This window comes from Nyctereutes procyonoides, unplaced genomic scaffold (genome assembly GCF_905146905.1).
Source record: "Nyctereutes procyonoides isolate TBG_1078 unplaced genomic scaffold, NYPRO_anot_genome, whole genome shotgun sequence".
Classification (NCBI taxonomy): Eukaryota; Metazoa; Chordata; class Mammalia; order Carnivora; family Canidae; genus Nyctereutes; species Nyctereutes procyonoides.
This window is the reverse complement of record NW_026575122.1, coordinates 30,388,147-30,408,538: the sequence shown is the minus strand read 5'-3', so window position 1 is coordinate 30,408,538 and position 20,392 is coordinate 30,388,147. Positions and strand designations below refer to the sequence as shown.

General features: G+C 35.7%; 1 protein-coding gene across 4 annotated transcripts in view; it reads left to right on the top strand.

The window, feature by feature from the left end:
- The window catches only part of MRPL42 (mitochondrial ribosomal protein L42), a 45,008-nt gene extending 31,117 nt beyond the window's left edge, over positions 1–13,891 (top strand). For all 4 annotated transcript variants that reach the window (XM_055336559.1, XM_055336558.1, XM_055336560.1 and 1 more), the window contains exon 6: positions 13,314–13,891. In XM_055336559.1, coding sequence (XP_055192534.1) covers positions 13,314–13,359 — 46 coding nt within the window. In that variant the 3' untranslated portion in view covers positions 13,360–13,891. The remainder of the gene's footprint in view (positions 1–13,313) is intronic.
- Positions 13,892–20,392: the final 6,501 nt, after the last annotated feature.

The window sequence follows — 20,392 nt, the reverse complement described above, 5'->3', positions numbered from 1 at the left end:
TTAGCAAACCATTTCTTAGCCCCATATCTAAGTCATTACTGTATTCTGAGATTTCCATGATTCTATAACATCATTCATGTTTATTTTTTATTTTGTCTCATTATCCAGATATTTTTGTTCAAGCCCTATCTTGAAATTCTTCTGTAATGACCTTCAGTACTTGTTTTCTTCCTGCATGTTCTGTATTGCTACAGTCTTCTGCCTGCTGTTCATTTATAACCAAGTCACTGTATTTATGAAAGTATGTAAAAGGGTCTTGAAGAGAACAAAATTGAAGGCAAGAAGACCATTAGGGAGTCTTAAAATCATGCATGTTGTCCTTAGACTTTTATGTATAGTATACCTATGTTTAATCTTACTTACTTATTTAATCTTATTACTGCTAATTAGCATTTGACTGCTAATTAATTTAATCTCTTTCTGTGTCTTGTCCCATCAGGATTACTAGGCAGTTGCAATTGTAAGCAGACTTTAATTAGGTGTAGTTGATTATCCCAGCAGCTCTCCTAGTAAAGAAATGAGCAGAACTCCAGATACTAGCTTACATATATAAAGAAAATTTTTACCTGTAGGTATTGTCCTTGTGATACATCATCTTTCAGAATTTTAAATAAGCTACAGTATGATCTTTAATCATTCAACAGGTATTTAATTGCTATGTAAATATTTATTTTGGATTAATGTAAGCCATTTTCAAGTGTTGATTTCTAGATGTCATTGAGCTCTTCTTAAATACACTTAAATAAAGTGTATAGAAGGATATTTTATTATTAAATATTTCACAATTTTTAAGTTATGACTATCAAAAAACTGGGATCCCTTCTGAATTAATTAATTTATAACAGATTTTATTTATTTATTCATGAGAGACAGAGAGAGAGGCAGAGACATAGAGGGAGAAGCAGGCTCCTTGCAGGGATCCCGATGTGGGACTTGATCCCTGGACCCGGGATCACTCCCTAAGCTGAAGGCAGATGCTCAACCGCTAAGCCACCCAAGCGTCCCCCATTCTGAATTTAATAATTGGGGTTATATAATATCTTTTTAAGTTTTTATTAACATACAAAATGCTGTTTAAAATATTTTTAAACAATGCAGTTTAATGTGAAATAGAGGGGCAGCCTAGGTGGCTCAGTGGTTTAGCGCTGCCTTCAGCCCGGGGCCTGATCCTGGAGACCCGGGACTGAGTCCCATGTCGGGCTCCCTTCATGGAGCCTGCTTCTCCCTCTGCCTGTGTCCCTGCCTCTCTCTCTCTCTCTCTCTCTCTCTCTCTGTCTCATGAATAAATAAATAAAATCTTAAAAAAAAATAAATGTGAAATAGAAAGTTTCTTTATATTTATTCAATGCCCTGTGCCCTATATGATAAACACTGCTAAACTCTTCCTGTATGAGTAGATCTATCTTACATTACACTTAATTTTGTGCTTTTTAAACTCCAATAAAGTAAAACTCTTTTCTGAATGTGCAACTTTTGTTTTAAAGGGGTCTGGGCTTACTCAAATCTTCTGTCTGCTAGTTACTAGCTATTTATTTAATCTTGTTGTTTATTAAAGAAAATTTGCAGAAAAGGCAAGAAGACCATTAGGGAGTCTTAAAATCAGACATGTTATCCTTAGACTTTTATAAAAAGAAATAATAATGCCTGGGGTGCCTGGGTGGCTCAGTCGGCTGGGTAGCTGCTTTAAGCCTGGATCGTGGTCCCAGGGTTCTAGGATCAAGCCCCACGTCAAGCTTCCTGCTTCTCCCTCTGCAGCTCCCCCTGTTTGTGTTCTCTGTCTCTCTCTCTCTCAAATAAATAAAATCTTAAAAAAAAAAAGGCAAAGAAATAATGCCTAATTTGCCTGGTGGCTTTAAAAAAATTAATTGATTAATTAATTCCAGTATAATTAATGCAGCATTATATTAGTTTCAGGTGTACAATATAGTGATTCAACAATTTTATACATTACTCAGTGCTTATCATAATAGGTATACTCTTAATCCCCTTTACCTATTTCTCCTGTCCCTCCCCCCACCTTCCCTCTGGTAACCATCAATTTGTTCTCTATAGTTGAGTGTCTGGTTTTTTGTTTGTCTCTTTTTCTTTGTTCATTTGTTTTTTTCCTTAAAATCCACATGAGTGAAATCTATGGTATTTGTCTTTCTCTGATTATTTCACTTAGCAGTGTATATCCTCTAGATCCATCCATGTTGTTGCAAATGGCAACATTTCATTCTTTTTCATGGTTGAGTAGTATTCCATTGGGGGGAAATATATATGCACACACACATGTGCCACATCTTCATCTATCAGTGGACACTTGTGTTGTTTTTTTGTTTTGGTTATTATAAATAATGCTGCAGCAAACATAGGGGTGTGCATATCTTTTCAAATTAGTGTTTTCATATTCTTTGGGTAAATTCTGCATGGTGGTTTTGAGATAAAATATAATCATATAAGTTAAGGACCTGGCATATAGTATATGCTAATGGTAATATGGTAATGATAATTATTAATAATTGTTTCCTACTCATAGTTTTTCTCTTAACTCACTTTTTGAAGCATCTTTTTTTTTTAAGATTTTATTTATTTATTTGAGAGAGAGAGAGAGAACAGAGGGGAGAGGGAAAGGGAGAAGCAGGCTTCCTGCTGAGTAGGGAGCCTGATGGAGGGCTCAATCCCAGGACCCTGAGATAAGGACCTGAACCAAAGGCAGGCACTAAACCAGGATCACGCGATGGGTGGAAGGTAGGTGCTAAACCGCTGAGCTACCCAAGTGCCCCAAAGCATCTTTTCTGAGGTATAATTTGCATACCGATAAATTTACCAGTTTTAAGTATATAATGAGTTTTGACAAATGTATACACAATTGGCCATTTCATCACTTGAAAAGTTCTCTCATGCTCTTTTGCAGTGAGTTTCATCCCCTTTAATCCCCATCCTAGGCAGTCACTGATCTCCTTCTTATCACTTTTTAGAATTTCATGAATTTCTAGAATTCCATGTTTTTCCCTTTCTAGAATTTTATGTAAATACAGTCTGTAGCCTTTTGTGTCTGGCTTCTTTCACTTAGTATAATGCTTTTGAGATTCATCTTTGTTGTTGTGTAGACCAATAGTTTATCCCTTATTATTTCTGAATAATATTCTCTTGTATGGATAGACCACAATTTGCTTATCTCTTCACCAGCTGATGGACATTTTGAATCTTTCCAGTGTGGGGCTGTTATGACTAAAGCTGCATAAATACTCAAGTACAAATCATCATTGACATATTTTCATTTCTCTTGGGTAAATACCTAGGGGTAGGATTAGTTGGTCATATGATAGGACATTTTTAAATTCATAAGAAACTGTCAAAGTGGCTGAATGTTTTTTCATTCCCACCAGCAGTGTGTCACAATTTCATTTGCTCCACATCCTTCCCAACACTTGTTATTAGTTCTTTTAACTTTAATCATTCTGTTGGGGGAATAGTAGTATTTTCATTGTGGTTTAAATTTATGCTAATGATTTTGAACATCTTTTTTTTTTTTTTTAAAGATTTTATTTATTCAGGAGAGAGAGAGAGAGGCAGAGACACATACACACACACACACACACACACAGAGACAGAGAGAGAGAGACAGAGAGAGAGAGGCAGAGACACAGGCAGAGGAAGAAGCAGGCTGCATGCAGGAGCCTGACATGGGACTCAATCCCAGGTCTCCAGGATCACGCCCTGGGCTGAAGGCAGGTGCTAAACTGCTGAGCCACCCAGGCTGCCCCATTTCTTTAATAGTGTCTTTTGAAGATAAAAAATTTTTATGATTTTTATTAAGTCCAATTTACAAATATTTCCTTTTAGTTCAGGCTTTTTACATTCTACTTAAAAAACCTTTGCCTGGGTAGCCCCGGTGTCTCAGCGGTTTAGCGCCGCCTGCAGCCCAGGGTGTGGAGACCCAGGATTGAGTCCCACATCGGGCTCCCTGCACGGAACCTGCTTCTCCCTCTGCCTGTGTCTCTGCCTCTCTCTCTCTCTCTCTCTCTGTGTGTGTGTGTGTCTCTGATAAATAAATAAATAAAATCTTAAAAAAAAAAAAAAAACCTTGCCTGACCTAAGGTCAGTAAGACTTTCTTCTGTTTTCTTGTAGAAGCTTTATAATTTAAGCTCTAACATTTATGTCTATAATCCATTTACAGTTAATTTTTATGCACAGTGAGTCCTAAGTTCCTTTTTTGGCACATATAAATCCAGTTATTCCAACACCATTAGTTGATTATATTATTTTTTACTGTTCAATTCCCCTACGAACTTTGTTGAAACTCAGTTGAGCATATATGTGATCCTGAACTCTCTATTTTGTTCCATTGTCTGTCTTTGCCATACCATTCTGTTTTGGCTAAATAGCTTTAACTAAGTCTTGAAATCAGGTAAAGTCCTCTAATTTTTGTTTTTTTCAATGCTGTCTCAGCAATCTTAGGTCTATTGCATTTCTTCGTAAATTTTAGAATCAGCTTATCAGTTTCTATAGAAAGCCTGCTGGGATTTGAAGGAGATTACATTCAGTCTCTAGATCAGTTTCAGAATTGATGTCTTAAAATGGTATCAAATCTTTCTGTCCACTAAAATGTTATATTTCTCCATTTATTTAAGTCTTTAAAAATTTTTCACTTGGGGCACCTGGGTGGCTCAGTGGTTGAGCGTCTACCTTTGGCTCAGGTTGTGATCCAGGGGTCCTGGGATCAAGTCCCGCATCAGGCTTCATGGAGAGCCTGCTTCTTCCTTTGCCTATGTCTCTGCCTCTCTCTGTGTCTTTTATGAATGAAGAAATAAAATCTTAAAAAGTTTTTTTTCACTTGTGTTTTATATAATTTGCAGTGTATGAATACTTTACATTTTTTGTTACACTTATTTCAAATATTTCATAATTTTATGCTATTATAAATAGTATTAGGTTTTTAATTTCAGTTTCCAAAGATTTTTTGTTTGTAATACAATTTTATTTGTTGTAGAAATATGATTTATTTTTGTTTATTGGTGGCGTTTCTTGTGATCTTGAGAGTAGTTCTGGTAGCTTTTTAAATATATTCCTTAGTATTTTCTATATAGATGATCATGGTGTCATTGAATAAAGACAATTTTACCTCTTTTATATCTGTATGCTTTTTATTTTTTGCTTTATTGCACAGCTTAGAGTCTTAAGTACAATATTGCATAACAGTGTTGAGAATGGACATCATTGCTTTTTTCCCCAGTTTTAGTGAGGGAAAGCAGTGAGTCTTTAAACATTAAGAGTGATACTTCTGGGCAGCCTGGGTGGCTCAGCAGTTTAGCGTCGCCTTGAGCCCGGGGTGTGATCCTGGAGACCCGGGATCGAATCCTGTGTCAGGCTCCCAGCATGGAGCCTGCTTCTCTCTCTGCCTCTGTGTCTCTCGTGAATAAATAAATAAAATCTTAAAAAAAAAAAGTGATGGTTCTATGTGGGTTTTATAGATGCCCTTTCTCAAGTTGAGAAAATCCCTCTATTCCTGGTGTGAAGAGTTTTTATCATGAATGGATGTTGAATTTTGTTAGATGCTTTTTTCTTTCTTTTTTTTTTTAATTTTATTTATTTATGATAGTCACACACACAGAGAGAGAGAGAGAGACAGAGACAGAGACATAGGCTGAGGGAGAAGCAGGCTCCATGCACCGGGAGCCCGATATGGGATTCGATCCCGGGTCTCCAGGATCGTGCCCTGGGCCAAAGGCAGGCGCTAAACCGCTGCGCCACCCAGGGATCCCCAGATGCTTTTTTCTGTATTCATTAAAATGATCATATGGTTTTTCTTATTTAGTCATGTGATGAATTATATTGAATGACTTTAAATGTTGTACCAACCTTTTGTTCCTGGGCTAAACTTCACTTGGTCACGATATATTATTTTGTTTGTGTATGTTGTTTGGATTTAATTGCTTAAATTTTGTTGTAGAATTTTCATATCTTTATTATGGGCATTGGTCTATAGGTTTATAATATCTTTGGTTTTGGTTTCAGAGTAAAGCTTGCAACATAGAGTAGGTTTGGTACTATTTCCTTCTCCAGTTTTTGGAAAGAGTATGTGTAGAATGGATATTACTTCTTAATGTTGGAATTTACCAGTGAAAGCCATCTGGGTCTGAAATTTTCTTTGTGGAAAGATTTTTAACTGCAAATTCAACTTTTGTACTCAGTAGTTAGGACTATTCAATTTATGTCTTCTTGAGGGAGCTTTGATACTTTGTATCAAATCCCTTCAGGGATTTACCCATTTTACCTAAATTGTTGCATTTATTTGTACATAGTTTATAATATTCCTTAATTATCCTTTAAGTGTTTTCATAATCTGTAGCTGTATCATCTCTCTTATTTCTGGTGTTATTTTGTTGATATTTTTTGAGAACCAGCTTTTGGTTTAACTGATTCTCTCTGTTGCTTTTCTGTTTTTATTATTATTTTAAGTAGGCTGTACACTGAGGCTTTGAATTCACAATGCTGAGATCATGACCTGAGCTTAGATCAAGACTTGGATGCATAACCAACTGAGCCACCCAGGCACCCCAGTTTTCTATTTTTGTTCCTTGTTATTTCCTTCCTTCTGCTTACTCGGGCTTTAATTTGTTCCTTTTCTAGTTTAAGGCTTATTGTTTAAAAACTTGTCTCCTTTTTTAAGTTTTTAATGCTATAAATTCCCCATTAAGTACTGCTTTAGCTGCATCCCACAGATTTTGATGTTTTCACTTCCATTCAGTTCAAAATGTTTTCTGATTTCCCTTGTGATTTCTTCTTTTACCCATGGATTACTTAGCAGTGAGTTAATTTCTAAATATTTAAAAATTTTTCAGGTACCTTTCTGTACTGGTTTCTGGCTTAATTCTGTTATAATCACAAAGCATACTTTGTAGGATTTCAGTCTTTAAATTGATTAAGATTCAGAGGTGCCTGGCTGGCTCAGTCAGTAGGAGCCTATGGCTCTTGATCTCAAGGTTGTGAGTTCAAGCCCCATGTTGGGTGTAGAGATTATTTAAATTGATTAAGATTTGTTTTATGGCCCAAGACTTGAGGATCACGCCTTGGGCCCAAGGCAGATGCTCAACCACTGAGCCACCCAGGCATCCTGATTATGGTCTTCCTTGATGAATATTTCATACACAGTTGGAAAATAGGTGTATATTCTGTTGTTATTGATAGTAGTGTTCTAAAAATACAAAAATATGAATTAGGTCTACTTGACTGGTAGTGTTCAAGTTTTCCAGACCCTCACTAATTTTCTGTTTAATCAATTATTATTAGAGGAACATTGAAGTCTATATTTTATACTTAATGGATTTTTCTATTTCTCTTCCTAATTCTGTGTTCATAAATTTTGAAGTTCTGTTAGTTGTACATACATTTATTATCATTATATTTTCTTGATGAATTGACACCTTTATCTTTATTGAAGTCTTCTTGTTATTGCTGCTAATATTTCTTTTTCTGAAATATAATTTGTCTAGTACTACTAGAGCCTATCTAGCCTTCTTTTGATTGGTGTTTACATGATCTATCTATTTCTGTTCTTTTACTTTTAACCTATCTGTGTCTTTATATTTCAGTGGGTTTCTTAGAAGTAGAATATAATTGGATTTTGCTTTTTTGTCCAATTTGACTTTCCGTTTTAGTACCAAGCCATCTTAAATGCTGTTTCCTTTGATTTTCAGTGCTTTCATTCTTCGGCCATTTGCTTTTAGCTTACTTTCTTCTTGAAATTTAATTTGATTATAGTCATTTTGAATAGCTATTATTTCTCTTAGCCCAACTATATGTAACTATAGGTGGCTAGATATCTGTTAATGTTATACTTATATTTGTGGGTAATTTTTTGTTTATATCTACCACTCTAAATTATTCTCTCATCATCAGGATTGCATCTTTTGTTCTGTAGTTTTCCACATGATCTCTGATACAGTGTGTGGGTGCTCAGTTGCTTTCTGATGAAATATTCTTACCTAATTATTATTATTTTTAAAGATTTTATTTATTTAGTTCATGAGAGACACACAGAGAGAGAGGCAGAGACATAGGCAGAGGAAGAAGCAGATTCCATGCAGGGAGCCCGATGGGAGACTCAATCCTAGAACTCTGGGATCACACCCTGAGCCAAAGGCAGATGCTTAACCACTGAGCCACCCAGGCATCCCATGAAATACTATCTTACCTAATTGTCTTTACAGGTTCTTGAAGGTGTTCAGTTTTTCTTTGAAATGTACTTTATTGGGATGGTCACTGATGAATTTCTCAGTAATTCTTAGAAGTTTTATCCTAGAGTTTAGCTATCAAATTATGTGACTTTATTCAATTTCATTTTTATTTAGAAAGGTCTCAGGTAGAGTAAGATGTTCTTTATTATTAAATTCTTAATCAAGGTCAGTAAAGTTTTTATGATACAAAGGTGTTTCCTCACTTCATTCAGTCCTGAACCATGCATTTAATTATCAACCTCACCCAGAGTGGATGGGCTGGAAGTATAAGTAGTATGACTGTACAGAACTGATGCTGAAATAGCCCAGTGGCCAATAAACACTGATGATTCAATTAGGTCAAGTCTGGGAATCTAAAGTTAGCAATTCAAAGAGTCTTAGTTTTGGGCTTTGTGAGAGTGGGTGCTAGGGCTGTGTTGAAGTTTTAGTGTGAAAGGTGGGTGATGAGGAAACTCAGGACATTGGGTTTGGGGTTAAATTTAACTTTTAGTTCCTTATCCTCTGTCTTTGCCTGAATGACTATTTTTACATTCACTTGTGCAGAGGTTGATTTCAAAAGATAACCTACGTAACCATGCAGCTCCTGCTTCTTCCTGTTTGATGATATTGCAAGTATGAAAACAAACTAGCTTAGCCATTATGTTATATTTACTGAAGTCATGGGGCTTTGAATATATTTTTCGAAATGTACCCCTATGCGAATCCATTTTTTTTTTCATATTGCCAACAACAATTTGTGTTAGATAGCCCTTTTATAAATAGTTTTAAGGACATGATTCTGAGTTGTTTTGCCCTCCCCAGCAGCCCCTGAGGTTTCTCCCATTGGCCTTTAGAGTCACCAGCACTCAGGAAGCAAGTATGTCATGCCCTTAGTTGCAAGCCTTTGTGTACAAGCTGTTTTTCCTTTCTTCAGTCTTCCTCAGTTTGGCATGAAAAAAATCGAAGTAATGATGCTTTCCTTCCATTATAATTCTTTCCAGAACACGTCATTTTAGCAATATAACAGTCCCTAATGGTTGTGTCTGAGTTTTCTGTTACTTTTCTCATTAATTCAACCATAATAACTTAATTGAAACTCTTTTTATGTATCCAAAGTTCATATACTATCTTGGTTTCTCCTACTGATTCCTTTCCATCTCTTTTACCTCTAAATTTTGGCATGCCCAAGGAGCAGTTCTCCTCTTTCCTTTCTCATTTTCTAAGACAGTGCCCTCATCCAGTCTCATGGTTTTATATCCCTTTCACATGCTGATGGCTCCCAATTCTATATCTGGTCAAGACCTGTCCCCTGACCTCCAGACCTGTATATCCATCCAGCTACTTACATGACATGTCTTATGGCCATCCCTGACTTAATATTGTCTCCTGAAGGTCTCACACAAACAAGATTCCCTGACGCCTTCCCTATCTCAGTTAATGCTAGCTCCAGTCTTCTAGTGGCTTGAGCCAGAAACCTTGGTGCCATTCTTAATTCATCTCTTTGTCTCACACCCAGCATCTGGTCTATCACCAAATCCTGTTAGCTCTGTCTCCCAGAATATATCCACATTTGACCATTTATCACTATTCCTTTTGCCACTATCCTGGTCCATGCCACCATCTTTTGCCTTGGTTTATTGAAGCCACTTCCTAACTGGTCTCCCTGCTTCTGCTTTTCTTCTCTACAGTTTGTTCTTAGCATATTACCAAAGTTATACTGTTAAAAACTTCCCTCAGTTCTTAAAATTTTTCTGTTGAAAACCTTCCAGTGGTTTCCCATCTTACTCAAAAAAGCTAAAGGCCTTAACTGTTACCTACAAGAACCTTGTGGTCTGATCATCTGTTACCTCTCCACTCTCATTTTCTATCATTATCCTCTTAGTTCACTCTGTTCCAACCCCATGGCCTTTTGACTGTTCCATGAACATTCCTTTCTTTTAAAGCCCTTATATTGCTGTTCACTCTACATAGAATTCTCTTCCTACTAGTATCAGCAAAGCTAGTTTTCTCACTTCCTTTGGGTTTTTATTCCCTGAAATCATCCCTGGCCAACTTACTGGTTTTCCTCTCTCCTACACTGAAATGTAAGAATTCTTAGCACTTAGAAGTAGTCCCTGGCATATAGTAGATGCTCACACATCTACAAATTAATAAGTGAATGGGTAAATGATGTGATTCTCATTATACCTCTTAAAAAAGAAGATGGTAAGCTAACATAGCTCTACTAGGTATAAAGTTATGTTGAAGAAAATAAGGATGGAAGGACTGAAAGAAGGCTGGATGGAAAGATTTGGAAAATAATTTTAAACTTCTTGAAATGTAACAATGCTATAAATGTATGAACAGCAGTACTATTTTATTTATTTATTTTTTCTTTTTTTTTTTTTTTTAGAGAGAAAGGAAGAAAGAGCAGGCAGGGCTGGGACAGTGTGCAGAGGAAGAGAATTTTTTTTTTGTTTTTAATTTTTATTTATTTTTATTTATGATAGTCAGAGAGAGAGAGAGAGAGGCAGAGACACAGGCAGAGGGAGAAGCAGGCTCCATGCACTGGGAGCCCGACGTGGGATTCGATCCGGGGTCTCCAGAATCACGCCCTGGGCCAAAGGCAGGCGCCAAACCGCTGCGCCACCCAGGGATCCCAGTACTATTTTATTTAAATAACTACTTGTTTTTCCTGGGGGCCACAAAAATGAGTTACTCCCAGCTGGATAGCTGCAGTGTGAGCCAGGAGATAAAGTTCTGCTCTGGATTAAGAACTGTGGACAAATATTTCAGATATCATTGAGTCATTGTGTAATTTAAGAAGGATAAGTAACTATGTGTTTTGGATTCCAGGAATAGTCTTAGTTTAACTCTTCTCTTAATTATTAATAGGGTGGGGTTTTAATTATCTCAAGGGTCTGAGTCTGATGATAAGTTATAAGGGTACCATATAATTAAGGTGCTTGCTTCTGGCTAGTGATTGATTATAGCAGATATTGAAATTCATGCATGATAATTCATGCAGATATTGAAATTCATGCGAAGATAGTGTGACTTCGCGAACCCCTATTCTGGTGACTAGTTGCTTTGAGAGAGCACGTTTCAAGGTTGCACTAATAAGACTTTGATGATCTGGCACATAACTGGAACCCTTAAGAAAATGGTAATTTTCTATAATTTTTTTATGCCAGTATAAGTAGATGTAGAAAAGTTTATGTAAATTATATTATGCTATATGTATTATCCTACAAGTTAATGTTTTGTGTTATTGTATATAGATGTACTTCATTTTTTTAAGTTATTCACTGTTTTGCCAATTTTCAAAAAATCAGTATCAAAAAACAATGTGTAGGAGAGTTGCCTTAAGATAAGCAAAAACCATAAGATAAGCAAAACCATAAGATAAAGCAAAAAAGAATGCTTTCAGTCTCTTAATCACAAGTAAATAGCATGAGGTATGTGTGTCTTACCATTTATGGTTTAGAAATCCTTACGTTGAATTTCCACATTAGCAAAAAAAAGTAAAAACTCAGACCAACTTGCCAAAATCTGGCCTTATGGGAATTTTTGAAGAGAAGTCATCACCATAAACATGTATACTCTGTGTAGAAATTCTCTTAAATCAATAAAGAAAATAAGGAAATGCAAAGAACCAAAAAAGAAAAATTCTCCCTGGTAAATCACTCAAAGTCAGTGATTACTAACAATGCATTTCATTTCTCTTTTTATATCTGTCATAAGTTTTATTTGTATATTTTTATATGGCTTTAATCATAGTGTATATATACATTTACATCCTGTATCTCCCCCTCCCCAATTAATATTTAATATTTTAGTAGTAAGATAGTTAATATTTTAACTATTTTTCTATATAGTTTAGAATAGATTTCCAGAAGAATTACTAGATCAAAAGCTTTGGCTTTAAAAATATTTTTTGAGGGGATCCCTGGGTGGCGCAGCAGTTTGGCGCCTGCCTTTGGCCCAGGGCGTGATCCTGGAGACCCGGGATCAAATCCCACATCAGGCCCCCGGTGCATGGAGCCTGCTTCTCCCTCTGCTTGTGTCTCTGCCTCTCTCTCTCTCTCTCTCTCTCTGTGACTATCATAAATAAATAAAAATTAAAAAAATTAAAAATAAATAAATAAATAAATAAATAAATAAATAAATAAATAAATAAATAAAATATTTTTTGATGTATGTTGCTATACTACTTTTCATAAGTATTGTACTAGTTAATACTTTAACTAGTTGGGTCTGATGTTCATTTCATCACACCTGTGCTTGGGTTGGGCATTTATGATTTTTAAAAAAATTGTGATTGCAAAAACAAAATTCTCTCACTGTTTTAATTTGCATTTGTTCCATTTTTTGTGACGTACATTTTTCTGTAAACATATTAGTTGTATCCTATTGTATATTAAAACATGATTTGGCAGCTTACAAAACTTTTCTCCATTTAGGGGAAAATATCCCCTTATAAATAAAACTTTAATAAAGCATATTCAGCATATTTATGATGTGCTTTCTTTACTATAAAGACAATTATTAGTTTTTTTTTTTTTTTAGGTTTTATTTTGTATTTATTTGAGAGAGAGAGAGAGTGAGCACAAGCCAGGAGCAGGGGCAGAGGGAGAGGGAAAAGCCATCTGCTCGCTGAGCTGGGAGCCTGTTGCTGGTCTTGATTCCAGAACCTTGGGATCATGACTTAAGCCAAAGGCAGATGCTTAACTGACTTAGCCATCTGGGCGCCTCAAGACAATTATCAGTTTTAATTAAAGATCAATTATCCAGGTTAGTATATTGAAATTGACCTTAAGAGTGGCCAAAAAAAAAAAAAAAAAAACTTTCCAAATTGCTTATTTAGTGGAAAACAATTTTCACATTCGGGAAATGTGGCTTCTTACTAAGAAATATTTAAATATTTATCTTGGATATATCTAACAGCATGTGCATATATATATATATATATATATACACACACACACACACACACACATACACATATATATATTAGGTTTCTTTGATTTCACTGAGTACTAATGAACAACAAACTAATCACAGAAATTTGATACTTTTTTTTAGAAACACATTTACTAAAATAATATCTTAAATATTTTCTTCTTTTCAAGGTATCATAGACGTCGTAGGAAACTGGATCCTCCAAAAGACAGATGATACTGAGGTTTTCAGGAATCAAAAAGATGTTATCTTGTGTCTCATTTGCCATTTGAGAAATGCAATTGAGTATATTCACTAATATGTTATATAGCAAAATGATAATAAAATGTCTTTTCATATGTTAGAATGTGTATTTCTTTATATATATTAGGGAATCGTGGATTTGACATTCTTATTTACAGAAACCTATTTCATCTTTGCTTTTGAGATATTAAGGTCTACCATTTATTTTTATGTGTCTAGTGTGATTAAGTATTTTTACATAATCAGTCAAATATTGTTAGTAGTATAAATATGATTAATAGAAATGTGCATGGTTCTCCTTCTCAAGGAGATTTTCAAATTGCTTTTGAGAAGAAACGCATGAAGTCCACCCAGAAAACAAATGTTACAATTCTTTGTTGTGGCTTCTAGGAAATTATTAAATTACTGTTGACTCTTGAACAACATGAGTTTAAACTATGTGGGTCCACCTATACACAGATTTTTTTTTCATATAAATAAATAAAGTCCAGTACTGTAAGTTGTATTTTCTCTTTCTTAAGATTTTTCTTTCTTTCTTTAAGATTTTGTTTATTTATTTGACATAAACAGAGAACACAGGCGGGGGAATGGCAGAGGGAGGAGAAGCAGATTCCTTGCTAAGCAGAAAGTCCATCTCAGGACCTTAGGGTCAGGACCTGAGCCAAAGGCAGACGCTTCATCTACTGAGCCACCCAGGCACTCCTCTTTCTTATGATTTTCTTAGTAACATTTTATTTTCTCTAGCTTTATTGTAAGAATACAATGTAAGATAACATGTAAGATAATATGTTAATTGACTATGTTAATCAGTAAGGATACCAGTCAAGAGTAGGACATAAGTTAATTTTTTGGGAAGTCAAAGTTATACATGGATTTTTGACTGCATGGAGGGTTAGTATCCCTAACCCCCTTGTTTAAGAGTCAACTGTTATTACATTTTAATTAGATCTACTGCCTGTGAAGTCCTTTATATACATCATTATTAAATTCTCACAATAATCCTTTATTTTTTTAAGATTTTGTTTATTCATGAGAAACATAGGCAGAGGGAGAAGTGGCTCCATGCAGGGAGCCCGATGTGGGACTCGATCCTGGGACTCCAGGATCACGCCATGGGCGGAAGGCAGGCGCTAAACCGCTGAGCCACCCAGGTGTCCCTCACAATAATCCTTTAAAGGAAGAGCATCATCCCCATTTTACAGGTAAAGCCAAGTGACTTGAATCCTACCTACTTAGCAAGTGGGAGAGCCAGAATCCAAATGGTCTGGCCCCAGAGCTTTTTTACAGTGCATTTATTGTGGCAAAAGGGTATTTTCCTCACCCAAGAATGTACTTTCCTAGAAAGAATATTAATATAATTTGTTTTGATATTTTTTTCTGGTCATTTAAAAAATTCTAGCTTCAGAACACATGCTACTCTGGGTTAAAATGTTAATATCACTAAATTAGTATTATAAATTAATGTTAATAGATTATTCTGTTGTTGATTGTCACTACCACCTTATATGTGATCCTTAATGCCCCTGTGATTTCAATTTAGGAAGTAAAGAACCTTTTTTTTTTTTTTAAATTTATTTATTCATTCATTCAGAGAGAGCGAGAGAGAGGCAAAGACACAGGCAGAGGGAGAAGCAGGGTCCATGCAGGAAGCCCGATGTGGGACGCGATCCCAGGTCTCCAGGATCACACCCCAGGCTGCAGGCGGCGCCAAACCGCTGTGCCACCGGGGCTGCCCGGAAGTAAAGAATCTTTTAGAAGAAAAATGCTTTATTCAAACTTGTAAAATATTTGTGTGTGTGTGTGTGTGTGTGTGTTTTTAATATTTGTGTTATTTAAAAATCTGATGGGGGGATCCCTGGGTGGCGCAGCGGTTTGGCGCCTGCCTTTGGCCCAGGGCGCGATCCTGGAGACCCGGGATCGAATCCCACGTCGGGCTTCCGGTGCATGGAGCCTGCTTCTCCCTCTGCCTGTGTCTCTGCCTCTCTCTCTCTCTCTGTGACTATCGTAAATAAATAAAAAACCTTTAAAAAATAAAAATAAAAATCTGATGGGAAAAGTTACTTCAGTGAAGTGAAATTGAATGAAATTCACTGAAATGAAGTTTTCATTTCATTTAAAGTCTGTTTAATCTAGTTATTTATTTATGAATGAATGAATGAATGAGAGACACAGAGAGAGAGAGAGGCAGAGACAGGCAGAGGGAGAAGCAGGCTCCATGCAGGAAGCCCGACGTGAGACTCGATCCCGGGACTCCAGGATCATACCCTGAGCCACCCAGGTGTCCCTAATCTAGTTCTTTTAATAAAGGCACTCTAGCTGAAGTTTTAAGTATTTAGTAAATGTAAGGAATATAAATAGGAAAGTGTAAAGGAAATAATAATGGCCACCTTCTGATACCAAAAGGAAATGTTTTTAAGTAGCTTACTTTTTTCATTAATACATTAATTTGGGGGGAAAGATTAAAGCAAAACAAGTTGGTAGAACTTAAATATTTACCAACTATGTTTAATGACATTGAAAAATGGTTAAATTTTTTTTAGGTTGAATTATACCCAAATTTTTACAAAGATTGAGATATGCCACATTTTAAAAGGAAGAAAAAAGAATTAATTTATTAAATAAGAAATTTTTTCTAAGTTCAAGGATGTACTAAATAGAAATTGTTCAACTCTAAGATTCCCAAACCACACATCTACATGTCAGTGCTTTGACAGATTTGACTTCAATCTTATTCTACTGGAAATACAGATGAATACTGTAGTTGCTGGAATTTGGTTTTCATGGATTACTATTATTTAGTTTTGCTAAATAAGTACATATTCCATTACCACCATGACCTCTTTTCTGCTTCTTCCATTCCCTGCAACCCCAGGGGTAATAACTATGTACCATCACATTACATTTTATTAAATGTCCACTTATTTGTTTCCTTTTCCATGAAATTTAAAAACTACATAAAAGATGGAATGGCCCCTTTAAATAGAATTAATTTAGCTTCATGAAAAATTCACTACCCTAAGTTTTTTGTTTGTTTTTTGTTTTTACTACGCAGTTCTTGTGTGTCCATTGGTGAGGTGGATTAACTGCACACCTCATTGATGAAAAGCACTGTCAGTGAAACCACCAGAGGGCACTCTCACATAGTGTTCAATTCAAGTGTTGCTCACCCAAGGGTAGTAACTTACTGTGCTTAATTACCAGAGAATATTTGGATGTTCTTTAGGGAAGAATGACTAGTAGAATAAATAGCAGTAGTGAACTTATGTGTTGAAATATTTTGAGGCCATTATTCATTCTGTTGATTTATTCAAGCATTTACCAACCCCCTAATACATAGGAATAGGTACTATACTTTTTGCTAGGCCAATAACAAAAAAAGACCCTTCTTAAGGATGACAGTATCTACTTCACTAGTATCTACTGAGCTACTTAATTTTCATAGTGATGTTTTTAAACATGAACATAATATTATTTTTAATTAAAAAGTAAATAGAAAATAAAAATTAGCCCTTATTATCCCCTGTAAAGATAACACTAAAATTTTTGCTTTCTTTCTTCCCTTTTATTTCACTGCATATTTCAGAAAATAAAAGTAATATTAATTATTCATGCTATTTTATAACTTGATTTTTTTCATCTAATATAATTAATTTTTTTGCCATATCATTAAATACTCTCTTAACAAATGCAGATTATTGTATAAGCTGATTGTCAGAATTAACTGCCTACTTTTAGACATAATCATTGTTTCTGTTTTGTCCCCTATTATAAATAATGCTGTTAACATCTTAGTGGATACTTCTACTTTTTTGTATAAGACTATTTTGAGGGGCACCTGGGTGGCACAGTTGGTTCTGTCCAGCTCTTGGTTTCAGCTCAGGTCATGACCTCAGAGTCTGTGCTCAGGGCAGAATCTGCTTAAGAATCACTGCCTCAGGGGACCTGGGTGGCTCAGTAGTTGAGAGTCTGCCTTCAGTTCAGGTCGTGATCCTGGGGTCTTGGGATCAAGTCCCCCATCACACTCCCCAAGGGGAGCCTGCTTCTCCCTCTGCCTATGTCTCTAACTTTTCTCTGTGTCTCTCATGAATAAATAAATGAAATCTTTAAAAAAATAGGGATTCCTGCGTGGCTCAGAGGTTTGGCGCCTGCCTTTGGCCCAGGGCGTGATCCTGGAGTCCCGGGATCAAGTTCCATGTCAGGCTCCCAGCATGGAGCCTGCTTCTCCCTCCTCCTGTGTCTCTGCCTCTCTCTCTCTCTGTGTCTATCAAAAATAAATAAATAAATAAATCTTTTAAAAAAATAAAAATAAAAAAACAACTCACTGCCTCTCCTGCCCCTCCCCCCAAATAAATAAATCTTAAAAAAAATTTTTAGTTTTTAGAACAGTTTAAGTTCACAGCAAAATTGAATGAAAAGTACAGAGATTTCCCATATCCCCACATATGCATAGCTCCCCCCTTACCAGTATCACCCACCAGGATGATACATTTGTTATAAGTGATGTACCTACATTGACGCATCATCACTCAGAGTTCATAGTTTACATTAGGGTTCACTCTTGGTATTATGCATTCTATGGGTTTTGACAAATACAGAATGGCATATGTCTGCCATTATATATCTATTAGCATAGTGTCATTGCCTTAAAAATCCCTAAAAATGGTGTCTGCCTGTTCATCCTCTTTCCCTTCCTAACCTGGAAACCCCTGATCTTTCTTGTCTTCATGGTTTTGCCTTTCCCATAATGTTATATGTTAAGAGTCATGCAGAATGCAACAGATTGGCTTCTTTCACTTACTAGTATGTCTTTTCATATCTTGATAGCTAATTTCTTTTTAGTGCTGAAAAATACTCCATTGTCCACACTTTATCCATTCACCTTCTGAAGAGTATAGATATACTGAAGGGTATATTGGTAGCTCCCAAATTTGAGAATTATAAATAAAGCCACTATAAACATCTGTATATAGGTATGGACATACATTTTCAACTCCTTTGAATAAATGCCAAGGAGCATAATTATGGATTGTAAGGTAAGAATATGTTTGGTTTGTAAAAAACTGCCAAGCTTGCTTCCAAAATGGCTGGACCATTCTGCATTCCCACCAACAGTGACTAAGAGTTCCCACTGCTCCACATCCTCAACCAGCATTTGGTGATGTCAGTGTTTTGGATTTTGGCCATTCTAATAGCTGTGTAGTGGTATCTAATTGTTTTAATTTGCATTTCCTTGATATATTGCCTGTGGAGCATCTTCTCATATGTCTGTTTGCCATCTGTGTATCTTCTTTGGTGAAGTGTCTATTGTTAAGGTCTTTGGCCCATTTTTCAATCAGGTGGTTTTCTTATTGTTGAGTTTTAAGAGTTCTCTGTATATTTTGTATATCAGTCTTCTATCAGATAGGTGTCTTGCTTATATTTTCTCCCAGTGTACGGCTTGCCTTTTCATTTTCTTCACAGTGTCTTTTTACAGAGAAGAAAATTTTAATTTTCATTAGGTCTAGCTTATCAATGTTTTCTTTCATGGATCAGCCTTTGATGTATCTAAAAAGTTATCCCCAAAGGTCATGTAAATTTTCTCCTAGTTTTATATTTTATAGTTTTGAATTTTACATTTAGGTCTGATTTGTGTGTGTATGTGATTTTGAGTTAAATTTTATGAAGGATGAAAGGTCTGTGTCTAGATTCATTTTTTTGCATGTGGATGTTGGTTGTTCTAGCTCCGTTTATTGAAAAGACTGTCTTTGCTTCATTGTATTGAATTTACTCCCTTGTCAAAGATCAGTTGACTGTATTTATAAATGTAGCTCTATTTTTAGGCTCTTCTGTTAAAATATTTTGTGTATTTGTTAACTATGTAGCACAGTCTTTTGATAACTGTAGCTTTATAGTAAGGTTTGAAATACGATAGTGTCAGTCCTCTAACTTTGTTCTTCAAAACTGGTGGATTACATTAATTGATTTTTTGAAGTTGAACTACTCTTATACACCTGGCATGAATCCCATTTGATCACAGTGTATAAATTCTCTTTTATACCTTTTTTTAGGATTTGATTTACTAATATTTTGTTGATGACTTTTCCATCTACATTCATTTTACATATCGGCTTGTAGTTTTCTAGTAATTTCTTTGTCTGGTTTTGGTATTAGGGTAATGCTGGTCTCATGGGATGAATTAGGAAGTATTCCCTCTGTCTTCTGAGAAAGATTGTAGAAAATTGGTATTATTTCTCCCTTAAATGTTTGGTAGAATTCACATCTGGATCTGGTACTTGATGTTCTGGAATGTTATTATTGATGCAATTTCTTTAATAGAATCAGGCTTATTTAATTAGTCAATTTCTTGTGTGAATTTTGTAGATTGTGTCTTTTTTTTTTAATTTTTATTTATTTATGATAGTCACAGAGAGAGAGAGGCAGAGACACAGGCAGAGGGAGAAGCAGGCTCCATGCACCCGAAGACCGACGTGGGATTCGATCCCGGGTCTCCAGGATCGCGCCCTGGGCCAAAGGCAGGCGCCAAACCGCTGCGCCACCCAGGGATCCCTAGATTGTGTCTTTTAAAGAATCGGTCCACTTCATCTAAGTTACCTGTGGGTTTACAGTTATTTATGGGAATTGTAGTAATGTCTCCTCTTCCATTTCTAATATCAACAGTTCGTGTCTTCTTATATCTAAGTAAGCCTGACCTAGCGACTTATTAATTTTTATTGATCTTTACAAAGAACCAGCTTTTGGTCTTATCAGTTTTTTTCTATCAATTTCCTATTTTCAATTTCATTGATTTCTACTCTAATTCTTACTATTTCTTTTCTTCTGCTTGCTTTGGATTTAATTTGCTCTTCTTTTTCTTGTTCCCTAAGGGGGAAATTTAGATGAATGATTTTAGATCTTTCTCTTTTTCTAACACATGTTAATGCTAAAATTTCCCTTTAAGCATAGCTTACCTTGCACCCCACAAATTTTGATAAGTTGTGTTTTGTTTTCATGTAGTGTAAAATATTGC